We start from the raw sequence: 12,371 nt of genomic DNA on the forward strand, positions 1-12,371 counted from the left end.
ACGGTGTTGAGAAAGGGAATCGGCAGCCCGGCCGGCGTGGCGCAGGGGTTGAGTGTTGACCTATGAACCAGGAGGTCACGGTTCGATTCCCAGTCAGGGCACATGCCCGGGTTGTGGGCTCGGACCCCAGTAGGGGATGTGCAGGTGGCAGCTGATGGATGATTCTCTCCCATCATTAATGTTTCTATCTCTCTTTCCTCACCCTTCCGCTCCGAAATCAATAAAAATGTAATAAAAAAAGGGGGGGGGGGAGGTACAGGCAGCTGGGACAGAGACTCTGGAAGCAGACACTCCGCCCCCAGCATGCTGCCCAGTCCCCGGCCCCGGCCCCCGGCCCCCGCGGGCCCTGCTGGCCGCACACACCCTGGATGAGCACGCTGAAGTCCTGGTCGTCCTCGCCGGCCACGTTGGTGGCCACGCACAGGTACCGGCCGGAGTCGGAGACCCGCGTGGGCTGGATCTGAAGCAGCCGCCCTTCCCCCAGGACGCGGAGCCGCTCGTGGGGGGTCACGGGCTGGGGGGAGGCAAGAGGGGGAGCAGGGGTCACAAATGGGGGGAAGCACCCAGACAAGTATACGTAGATTCTAACAAAGTTGTAAACACACATCAAACTGGTATGACACCCTGGAAACCTGGTAGAAACCAAATCCGTATGACAAAAGTCGGAGAGAATGAAACAGGTGAATATAAAGTTTAATGGGACCTGTTCCCTATTAACATGCAAAGGGCGAGGCGGGGCCCAGCCCAGCTCTGGGCCAGGTGCTCTGACTGTCTTTTCCGGAAGGTTCCGAGCAGGGCCCGGGGGACCCAGAGGAGGGACCCTGAGGCTGCCCCAGGGGCCCAGCTCACCCGTCCATCCTTGTACCAGGTGATGGCCGGCGGGGGCGCCGCCCAGCACTCACACTCCAGGGTCAGGGTGCTGTTGACCTTGGTCTTCACCTCCTTCACTCTGACCTCCCCCAGGGAGTCGTCTTTGGAGATGGAAGGGGGGACTGCAAACCACAGGGGGGTCTGAGGAGCCGGCCTGGGGCGGGGGCTCACCCTGGACCCAGGAATGGGGGGCTGGCTGAAGGATCCTGGGTTCAATTCTAGTCAAGGGCACATGCTCTGGTTGTGGGCTTGATCCCCAGCAGGAGGCAGCCAATCAATGATTCTCATCATTGATGTTCCTCTCTCTCTCTCTCCCTCTCCTTTTCTCTCTTGAAATCAATAAAGATATATTTAAAAAAAAAAAACCATAACCACCAAAAAAACCCCCAACAATACCAAAACCAACAAATGGCGCTTGGCAGAGAAAAAGGTTCCCCACCCCTGCCTTGAGGGGAGACTGTGTATCAGCAATGGCTATGGCCAGGGCAGGCCAGAGGCAGGGGGATTCCTGGGGTGACCTCTGGAGCCTCAGGTCTCCAGTTGGGGAGACTCTGACTGCATCACAGCAGAAAGAAGCTGGAGTGGGTGTGGGCGTCCACATGGCCCACGTCCTAGCTCGCCATTCCCCCTTCGAGTGTCCTGGGCCCTAAAATGGGGAATGAACAGCCGGCCTGGCGACTGTCAGAGCAGAGGAGCCCATGAAGGCATCCGGGGCGTCAGCCATGCCCAGGCGCCAGGGTCCCAGGGCTCCCTCCCGAGCAACCTGCCGCCTCCCCCCAGCGCCCGGGGGCCGCCTCACTGAGGACTTCCACGTGGTAGTTCTTCACAGCCTCGCCCAGCTCGTTGGTGACCAGGCAGGTGTACTGCCCCGCGTCTTCCCTCTGGGCGTTCAGGATCTGCAGCCCGTGGGTGCCTGCTTGCGGAGCGGTGGCCGGGGTCACCTCAGGCAGGAGCTGGGGTTCGCCAGCCCGTCCTTGACCCTCGCGCCTCCCCGCCCCCCACCCCCGAGGGCGTCACCTGGGAGCAGCTGGATGTTGTTCGAGGCCTCGAATGGGGACCCGTCCTTCATCCAGGTGATGGTGGGGGAGGGGAAGGCCAGTGCCTCACAGATCAGAGAAATGGGGTTGTTGATGGTCACGGTCACCTCCTCGTCTGCACCGTCCTCGGTCACCCCCAGGATGGAGGGAGCCACTGTGACGGGAGGCGGGGGGGGGGAAGGGGGAAGCGCGTGAACAGAGAGCCCGACCCAGGAAGGCCTCAGGCGCGCGGTGCCCAGCGGTGCCATTTGCATTGCCCAGGTGGGAAACGGAGGCTCAGCGGAGCCCAGGCAGGTGCGGCCAGACTTGAACTCAGGACCGGGGGACCCGGAGCCCCAGCTCTCCACCGCTGAGCAATACCACGGGGGAAGCTGGACAACTTCTGCCTCAATTTCCCCAGCAGCCTCTGAGCAGCCAGGGTATCTAGGAATTTAACCAGAGTCTCCTCAGTTCTGTTTGCGTTTCCGATCTGCGCCACTCCCGGGGTGTGGGGGGTGATGTTCCCTGCTGAGCAGACGCTCTCTGCTGTCACTGGCCCTAAAGTCCTCTCCCGGGCCCGGCAGGGACCACCCATTTGGCCACCAGCACTTTTAAAAGGGGATTTTCCGAGACCAGCCAGTGCCCCTCTCGATTTCGAAACCCCATTTCCCCAGCCCAACAACACGGGGCTGCACCGCCCTCGAGAGCAGAGCGGACGGCTGGAGGCTGGCCTGTCCTTTCTCTAAGCCACAGAGCTCCCTCAGTGACATCAGCACGGCCCACCTCCTGGGGCTGCTGGGAAGACTCCGCCAGGACGGCCTGGGCACCTGCCTGGCCTTAAGGGCTCAGCCACCAGAGCCGCCGCTGTTTGCTGCTGAACATGGAGAGCGTGGGGGAAGCTGCCTGCCAGGTCACCGTGGCCCTGCCTCCCGCCAGCACCAGGGCAGACATCGCTAATGGATCACCGCTCTCCTTCCCGCTGGACCCTGATGCAGTCCCCGAGTCCACCTCATCGCAATGCATCCAGGGAGCGGCCAGGAGAGGCCAGCTCACCCAGGACGCTCAGCTGCACGTGCTTGGTCCTCTCCCCCGCGGCGTTGGCGGCGACACAGGAGTAGTGGCCGGCGCTGGACAGGTTGGCCTGGAGGACCTGCAGGAGGACTCCGTCTGGAGAGATGTGCTGGGTGTCTCCACCGGCCAGGGGCCAGCCGTCTTTGAACCACGTGACCCTGGGCTGCGGGTGGCCTGTGTGGGGAGGAGAGAGGCAGGTAAGACAGTTCAGCAGGATTGGACCAGGTTGGAGCAGTGGTCACTCCAGGAAGGGGAAGGGGCGGAGGGGGACATGTTTTTCCATCTCAGTCCAGAGGCCCATGCACCAGGGCAGGACACAGAAGCAGCCACCACGGGCGGGGGTCTCTTCCTAAAGGGTTTGACTGCCTTTTCCTTACTGAGGAGTGGACAGAGATAGCGGGTACAGACAGAAGAAAGACAAGATATTCCTTCCATCCTCCCATCCATCCACCCACCCATTCATGTATCTAAACATACCTATATACATACATGCATACGTACACCTATCCACCTCCCCATCCATCCATCCTTCCATCCTTCCATCCATCCAGCCAGCCATCTTTCCATCCAGCCATCCTTCCATCCACCATCCATCCACCATCCATCCATCCATCCATCCACCCACCCATCCAGCCAGCCAGCCATTCATCCACCTAAACATACATATATACATACATGCATACGTACACCTATCCACCTAACTTGTCCACCTATCCACCTCCCCATCCATCCATCCATCCATCCATCCATCTACCTATCCATCTATCCACCCGCCCACCTCCCCATCCACCTGCCCACCCATCCATCCACCCATCCATCCACCCCAGTTCAGAAGCATAACGAAGGCCCTGAGGGAACCTTGGTGACAAGGTAGACCTGGGTCCTCAAGGAGCTCAGAGCCCCGCTGGGGTGCAGAGGTGTCACAAGGCCACCATGGATCAGTGTGGTCAGTACTGGGATGGGGTGCAGAGGGCCGGGATAGGCAGGCAAGATCCCCAGCACCCCGTTTTCACAGCTGCCTTCTCACCTTTCCCCAGCCCGCTGTGTGGCCGTGTGGCCTTACCTGTGGCATTGCATGTCAGGTTGGCTGTCTGTCCCTCAGGCACCTTGACCATCTCCTCCAGGTCCTCGTTCTCGATACTGGGAGGAACTGGAGAGCAGGGAGACAGCTGGTCACTGACCGGGGCTGGCTCCTGTGGCTTGTTTTCCCCATCCCCTCGTGCTTGCTTCCACAGGGCTGAGGGAGAACCAGTGCCCTGGGAGAAGGCCCTGATCAGGGCAAGGTGGTGGTAGAAATATTTTCTCGGGGCTGTGACGTACCCAGGACCTCCACGCTGAAGGTCCTCCGCGCCTCCCCAGCCTCGTTGCTGGCCAGGCACGAGTAGAGGCCTCTGTCCCGCTCCTGGGTCCGGGTCACCTTCAGCATCCAGCCGCCTGGGAGGGAGGAGAGTGGGCTCGGTGTGTGGCTCTGAGCGGCCTCTGTCCCGAGCCGAGCCAGGCTGACCGCCAGGGAGAGGAGCCTGCCAGGCGCCTCCATCAGCTGTGTCTGCCTTCCCCAGTGCCCATTCCTCAGGCGGGAAAACTGAGGCCCAGGAGGGAGAACAGATGGGTGGAGGCCCAGGACATTAGAGTAATGTCTGAGGCCCCGTTTCAGAAGAAGGACCTGTCACCTGGCGACCCCCACTTCTGGAGACCGGCCACGGCGAAAGGGACAGCCGCAGGCCTGCTGCGCTGATGGACCCTGGAAAAGGCCACCTTCTCCCAAGACCGGCCCAGGGGAGGCACACGCACGGGACACGAGATCACAGCTGCTCCTACGCCCGGGGCAGACATCACTAATGGATCACTGCTCTCCTTCCCGCTGGGCCCTGATGCAGTCCCAGAGTCCACCTCATCGCAATGCACCTGGCAGCCCCGCGAGTGCTCCCAGGAGGTGCCCACGGGGAAGCTGACTGCCACCCCAGCCTTGGAGCAGCCGGGGCATCCCTGCGGGTCCCTGAGGCTGGGCTCCAGGGGCCCTGACCTCCTCACAAGCTTTGGATGGGATACTGCCTCCCAGACCTCAGTTTCCCCGCCTGTATGTCAGCAAACCAACTCTGTGAGGAGGACGGCTATCAGGGGCGAAGGTGCTCAGAGCCTATGTCCATTCGCCCGCCTGCCCTGCTCTGTGAGATGTTCTATAGGCGCCGTGAGAATTTTTGCTGCAGGACTTATCAGAACCTCGACTATATAAATGGTCGCTGTGAGTCTCTAGGAGGGAACCAGATCAGGAAGCCTTCCTAAATGTATTCAAATCAAATCTGCTTCCTGGAGCACATCACCTGGGATGCCCTCTTCGGGGGGCCAACTGCCAAAATGTCCATCCCACCCAGGCTGGCCGCTCGGGGTCAGAGGTCACGAGCATGTGCTGAGCAGAGGCAGAAGCGGAGGGCCAGGCCCGATCGCCGGACACTCCCCGATCGCTGGGCACCTTACCGGCCAAGAGGTAGGTGTCCTCCCCGGGGCGGAGCGGCTCCTCCCCTCGGAGCCAGCGGACCCGCGGGGGCGGGATGCCCGTGGCCTCGCAGAGCAGCGTCAGGGGGCTGTGCAGGGCGGCCGTGACGTTGGTCAGCGGGTCCGAGTCTCCGGTGAGCTCCGGGGGCACTGGGCACAGAGACACGGCCTCATTCAGGGTGCAGACAGGGCTGTGGGTGCCGTCCTCCGCCCCCAGCACGGCCCTCCCCCGGAGCCCCACCCCACGCAGGAGGGGCTGAGGAGCGGGGTGACTCTGAGAGGGGTGAGTGGCGATCACAGTGTCAGGGTCAGGCAGACGCCTTGGGCCTCAGTTTCTCAGCCCCCAGGAGGGATGCCAGGAGGATTCAACAAGAACCCGTGCCAAGCTCTCAGCACAGTGCTGAGCAAACGAGACTGGCTGAGAGCAAAGGCGGACACAGATGCGTCCCCCAGATCCACACGTCAGAGCCACGTGGCGCGCTGTGGTGTCTGGAGCCGTGGTTTGCCGCTCTGTTGACTAATGAGTTTGCCCACTGACCTAGAGTCTCGATTCCAATAATTACAGGCTGTTGTTGTTCCTTGTGATTAAGCCCCTATTCCAGTGGTCGGCAAACTCATTAGTCAACAGAGCAGCGAACTGAGGCTCGAGAGCTGTATGTGGCTCACAAGCCACAGTTTGCCGACCCTGGTCTAGAGCATCCACTCGGTAAGGAAGCCCCATTCTTTCAGGCTGGGGTGAGCGGGTGAGGGGGGTCCCAGCCACACTGCCCACCTCTCCCCTCTTCTCTCTCACCACTCTGCACTTCTGCCCCGAGGCACACAGTAGGAGCTCAAGAAAAGACTGAAACCTCAAGGCTGTGCTAGCTCCCCTGAGCGTGCCACCCTCCAGGCCTCTGTGGGATCTGTTCCCTCTGCCTGGCACCTGGTTAGCTCCCATCCTGCTTGTACATCTCAGCTGACAGGCCACCTCCTACAGGAGGCTGCCCTGACTTCCCCGACAGAGCTCAGGCCCCTGAATCCCCCGATCACATGTGAGTCATGAGGAGGAGCTGCTGATTTCCACGGTGCCCGGAACAGAGTAGGGGATAGACAGTAAGAGAGGGAAATGTGTGTGTGTGTGTGTGTGTGTGTGTGTGTGTGTGAGAGAGAGAGAGAGAGAGAGAGAGAGAGAGAGAGAGAGAGAGAAGGGGAGATTAGGGCGATTTGAAGCCAGTCCTGGTTTGGGAGCAGTGCTGCTGGCTTCCCCAGAGACCTCACCAGAGGCCCGCCTCTGGGGAGAATGAGGTGTGGCCCCGGGCACAGACTGAGGGCTGTGCCTGGAGATTGAACCGGCCTTGCCTTCTCCAGCCCGGGCCCCTCCCCGCCCTCCTCCGGCGGCCCGGGTCCTCACCCAGCACGGAGAGCGCAAACCTCCTCTCGGCCCTCCCGGCCACATTCTCGGCCACACAGCTGTAGCGTCCGGCGTGGGCCGCCTGCGCCCGCTGCACGTGCAGGCTGCGCCCCTGGTTCTGCGGCCGCAGGCCGGGCTCGGCTCCCAGCGGCCGGCCGGCCCGCTCCCAGGTCACCCTGGGCGGGGGCTTCCCGGTGACGTTGCACTCCAGAGCGGCCTCCTCGCCCCGGACCACGGAGACCTGCGTGGGGGGCTCGCGGGGCCCGGCGATCTGCGGGGGAACTGGGGCGGGGAGAAGGCTGCTGTGGCCGCCGGGCAGCAGGCTCTCACAGCGGGGCCCAGGCTGGCCCGTGCTCCCCACGGCCTCTCCCTGGCCCTCATCTCTCTGGGCCTCCGTTCTCCATCCTCATAATGGGGCCATACGCTCCACTCCTGCCCCTGTCTGACCCTGGGGACCCGGGGAGGGGCCCGCTGTCAGGAAAACAAGCTCTCAGCACAACCCCGAAGGACTGTGGGAGGTTTCCTTCCTCAGAAACCGGCCTTCCCGCAGCTCAGGCCGACGGGGCCGGCCGGGGTCGGGGTTACTGTCTTATTTTCTTACTTTAAAAAAAAAAAAAAAAAAATATATATATATATATATATATATATATATATATATATATTATTGATTTCAGAGAGGAAGGAAGAGGAAGAGAGATAGAAGCATCAACGATGACAGGGAATCTTTGATTGGCTGCCTCCTGCACAGCCCCTACTGGGGACCAAGCCCGCAAGAGCATGTGCCCTTGGCTGGAATCGATCCCAGGACCCTTCAGTCCACAGGCCAATGCTCTATCCACTGAGCCACACTGGCGAGGGCTCTTGGTCTTATTTTCTAAGCGGAGATATTTCATCTCATCCCTGCAGGACGCGCAGCCGGAGACTTAGGCTTCCGTTATGCACAGGAGCTCCGTAGAAATTTTACGTCCCTTCCAGTTTCTGTTTCAAGTTATGTTTTCCTCTCTGGGTCACTGGGGGCTCCCGGGGTCACGCTGCCCCCCTCAGGCTGAGGCCCGTAGCCGCAGGAGCTGGCTGGGAGGCGGGTAAGGAGATGCCTGGGATCTAAGAGGCCCGGGAAGCGCTCTCATGATGGCTGTCCCTGTCTTGGCTTGGATCCTGGGGGTGGGGTCTCCCCTGCCAGGTGCCTGCCTGCCCCCCTTCCGGCCCCTCCTGCCTGGCTCAGGCCACCCCGCCCCGCTCACCGTGCACCTCCAGCTGCTGGTCCTGGCTGCTATTCCCGGCCACGTTGCTGCACTCACAGGTGTAGGCCCCCTCCTGGGCCGGCCGGGCTGGTCCCAGGTACAGCAGCCGCCCCACCGCCGACACCTGCTCCAGGCCGGGCCCCTCCCCGGGCACGGGCTGACCTGGGTGCGGCAAGAAAGGACCCCCGGTTCCTGGTCCCCCCGCCGGGAGCGCTTGTCCCCCTCCCCCCATCCTGGCCCAGTCCTGCAGGAGGAGGCTGTCCCCACCCCAGAGTCTGGCGGAGATGGAGACGGTGGGCCTACAGCCCCAGGGGAGGGTCCTTGGTTACAGAAATGACACTGTCCTCAGTCCCACTCTGCTCGGTCCCCACGTCTGCTGGGCACCCCGGCCCCTTCCGTACCATCCTTCCTCCAGGTGATCTTGGGGAAAGGGACTCCCCGGCATTCGCAGGACAGCCTGGCGGGGTGGCCCTCGGTCACCGTGAGGATGCGGGGCTCCCTCGGGGGGAACGCTGGAGGGACTGAGAGGAGAGAGGGGGTGAGGGGGTGGGGCTGGGAGGGGACCAGCCGAGGCAGCAGTCGCCCCGGGCACGCGAGCTGGCCGCGCAGGGGCGGGACGGGGCGGGAGGGACCCCAGCCGGCCCAGGAGACCCTCACCCCAGACGTTGAGGTTGTAGTGCTTCTCCGAGCGGCCGGCCTGGTTCAGCGCCTCGCAGGTGTAGCGGCCGGCATCCCTCACCTCGGCCCTGTCCACCTGGCCGGCGGCGACAGGAGCCGTCAGCGGGGGCAGCATGGAGCGGGGTGCCCCGGGACGGACTGTGTGACTGTGCCCCAACCTCCCCACCCGGCCTGGGCACCTCCTGCACCCTGCAGTTTCCCGAAGCCGGTGCCTGCGGGGGCCTCCTGTGGGTCAGGCGCAGGAATGGGCTCCCTGAGTGGCAGCCCTGCCAGCCACACCCGCAGCCCAGCCCATTCTGGCAGAGCAGCCCTGAGGAGAAGGCGGAGGGTGAAGAAGGAGGGGGGTGCGGAGGGGACCCTGTCCTCAGGGGTCAGAGCCTGACAGGTGGTGACGGCGGCGGCTCTGAGGGAAGGAGAGGCAGGCTTTCCAGACAGAGCAAACCAGAGGGGGTGCTCAGGGTCGGGGATGACCATATCACAAGGAGTAGGGCCGTGGGAGGAGGAGGAGCAGGCTGGATGCAAGGTTCTCCCCAGCAGCAGCGGAGGCGCCACCCCTCCCGGAGCTGACGTGGATGAGCTGTGCTCTGGGGCAGGGCGGGACCTCACGGGCCTGCCTCTGAGAACCCTCCACCTCCCAGGAGAGAGGCACGGATGTGTCTGCAGGGGAGAGAGCCCGGGCCAGTGTGTCAGGACGCTGGGGGAGGCGCAGCCAGAGGAGGCGGGGCTAGAGGTTAAATCCAGGCTGACTCCAGAGTCCCGATCCCGCACACCCCTGCCTTGCTGGGCCGGAGGCCGATACGGGGGCTTCCAGGCCCAAAGGTGAGGAGGAGGCTTCGGAACAAGGAGTGGAAAACCAGCAGAAAGAGCTGCCGGCTTCGTGGGGGGCGGAGGGGCCCGAAGGCTCAGTCCCCGCTGGGCTGGTCGGGGGGATGCGCCCTGGGTGTTGGGTCTGGGGGGCCTGCGGGGCCCACGCAGCTGAAGGCGCCTCGCAGGGCACCCACGGGCCCCCGCCCCGCCCCCAGCCCCCGGGGCTCGGCTCCACTCGCCTCCAGCAGGGCCCCGTCTGCGGAGAGGCGGGCTCCTGGCCGCGGCTCCAGGGGGCGGCCGTCCTTCCGCCAGCTCAGCACGGGCGGGGGCACGGCGAGGCTCTGGCACTCCAGCACCACCGACTCGTTGGCTACGACGGACACGTTCCGCTCCTCCCCGAGGATGCTGGGCGGCACTGGGAGGGGCGGAGGGGTACCTCAGCAGGTGTGTGTGGGGCGCAGCAGGATGGAGCTGACACCCTGAGCCCCGGCCCTCTCATCCCCCCTCGGCGACCTCCAGCGCCGGCCTCAAAAGGAGGCCAAGGCCCAGGGGGCGGTGGGTTGTAACAGCGGCCGCATCCCGGCCGACGGCACTTCAGGACAAGAGTTACCTCCCAGGTAACCTCGGGGGGGACCGTGGGGAAAGGACCCGGGATTTCTCTGTATTGTTTCCGGCAGCTCACGTGAGTCTAAAATGATCTCAAGCTCCTTTTAAAATTTAAGTAGCTTTACTTCTTAAATGTGTGTTTAAAAGCAGGCCCCCAGCCACCTTCTCCTGCGGCGTGGGGTCAGGAAGGCGGGTCCGGAGTCAGAGGCCCTGGCCGGAGCCAGGCCTGACACTGGCCACTGTGTGATGATGGGGGAGCTCAGCAGGCGCCACCGGCGACGAAATACAATGACCCTGGGGCACACGCTGCCTGCTGACCATTATCCGGACTCTGTGATGGAAGGAGGTGGACTGGAACACGCCCCCAGCCCGCACCCCCCACCCCGGCTCCACATTTCCCAGAGCTCCTTGTGCATCTACAGAGACCTCACAAGATCCCTTCAAGGACATTTTATTTTATTATTATTTTTAATATTTTTTTTTGTTGATTTCAGAGAGGACGGGAGAGGGAGAAAGAAACATCAATGATGAGAGGGAATCATTGATTGGCTGCCTCCTGCACACCCCTTACTGGGGATCCAGCCTGTAATCCAGGCACATGCCCTTGACTGGAATTGAACCCTTCAGTCCGCAAGCTGACCCTCTATCCACTGAGCCAAGCTGGCCAGGGCATCGAGGACATTTTAAAACCAGAGCAACTGTCACTATGCTGAGTGTGGTGAGCCCCAAGGCACCTTGGGAGTGGGTGCCACCTTCGCCCATTGCACAGATGAACAAACGGAGGCTCAGAGGAGCGAAGTGACCAGCCCAAGGCCACGGAGCTAAGACGTGGCGGAGGCAGGATTTGAACCCCGGATCCATGCACTGCAGAGCTGGTCCCTAACCACCACCCCACACCACCTTGCCCAAATGCACCGTCACCCCCACTGACCCAGGAGAGTGAATATGTCAGACTGCCGGCTCTTGGCCATGGGTGCCTCCTGCCACTGCACTCGAATCCCCTGGCTGAGTGAGGCCATCCACCCGCCCACCTGCCCACAAAGGGGCGCTCACCCTCCCACTGACCCTACGGGAAGGCAGCTCGGGCTCACACCCACCACCCTCCTCTGAGTGCGGCCGGACACCCTCCGCCCCACGCTCCTGAGCGCGGCCTCCGGGCCCGACACTCACCGTGGACGTGCAGGGTGACCTCCCGGCGGTCCTCGCCCACGGCGCTCACGGCCACGCAGGAGTAGGTGCCCGCGTCGGAGGCCCGGGCGCTGGCCAGCGTGAGGCTGCGGCCCCCAGGAAGGACCTGCACCCCAGAAGGAAGCCCCCGTGAGCTTATGCACCCCGAGGCCACCTCCCACACCTTCCCCAGCTGGCCCTGCTGACGGCACACCCAGACGCAGGGTGTGACGTCAGCAGGGCCTGCTCCAGAAGGCCTGCTCCAGACACCCGGAACCCCCAGACCTCAGCCCGGGGCCGGCTGGCGGGCAATCACAGGGGTCCCCCGAGGGGGCCCCCTATAACCGCGCTGTGCCTAGTGAGCCCTTGGGAGGGGGCCAGCCCGCAAGCGTAGGATACACAGCGGGTCCCAGAGTTAGTACGAAAAGGATGCAAAACATCTCACTCATCGCTTTCCATATCGGTGATGATGGAATTACGCTGTTTGGATAGACTGGGTTAGCCGAAATGCCTATTAAAATTGCTTTCACCTGTTTCTCCTCACTCACCTCCTGCAGCTGCGGGCATTCTAGCTCACACGCACTTGTTTCTGGAGACGATGCTGAGACTCTGCTCAGCAGCCCCTCCCCGTCCCCCACCCGCCCTGGGCGGTCACCGCTCCCCGTCCCCTTGGAGCTCCGGGCCGGCCTCTGTGCCCAGCACCTCCCCCCTCCCTGAGGCGGCAGGAGGTAGCGGGCCGCCCAGCCCTACTGACCTGGGGGCCAGAGGTCCCTGCCGTGGACACGGGGTTTCCGTCCTTCAGCCACAGCAGAGTGGGGCTGGGGCTGCCGGTGGCGCTGCAGGTCAGCCGGACGGGGGCACCGAGCAGCACGGGGCCCGGCAGGCTGGGCGGCAGCGTGATGTGCGGAGGCACTGCAGGGGCAGGGGCAGGGGGGGTGACACAGCACATAGGCTGAGCCCCACTCGGGACATATCGGGGAGGGCACCTGGCTGGGTCACCCCCTCCCAGGCCACACACAAAAGCACAGGGAC

General features: G+C 63.1%; 1 protein-coding gene across 1 annotated transcript in view; it reads right to left on the bottom strand.

Moving 5' to 3' along the window:
* HMCN2 (hemicentin 2) overlaps positions 1-12,371 on the bottom strand; it is a gene marked incomplete at its 5' end in the record, with an annotated part of 130,533 nt that overhangs the window by 41,344 nt on the left and 76,818 nt on the right. Inside the window, 15 exon segments of the mRNA XM_084899127.1 lie at positions 364-514; positions 850-992; positions 1,670-1,783; positions 1,888-2,061; positions 2,940-3,131; positions 4,021-4,107; positions 4,278-4,391; positions 5,433-5,600; positions 6,841-7,122; positions 8,082-8,243; positions 8,483-8,602; positions 8,739-8,835; positions 9,806-9,981; positions 11,343-11,466; positions 12,094-12,251. Coding sequence (XP_084755253.1) covers positions 364-514; positions 850-992; positions 1,670-1,783; positions 1,888-2,061; positions 2,940-3,131; positions 4,021-4,107; positions 4,278-4,391; positions 5,433-5,600; positions 6,841-7,122; positions 8,082-8,243; positions 8,483-8,602; positions 8,739-8,835; positions 9,806-9,981; positions 11,343-11,466; positions 12,094-12,251 — 2,262 coding nt within the window.

The sequence above is a fragment of the Pipistrellus hanaki genome, assembly GCF_964339955.1.
Source record: "Pipistrellus hanaki genome assembly, chromosome: 11".
NCBI classification, from domain to species: domain Eukaryota; kingdom Metazoa; phylum Chordata; class Mammalia; order Chiroptera; family Vespertilionidae; genus Pipistrellus; species Pipistrellus hanaki.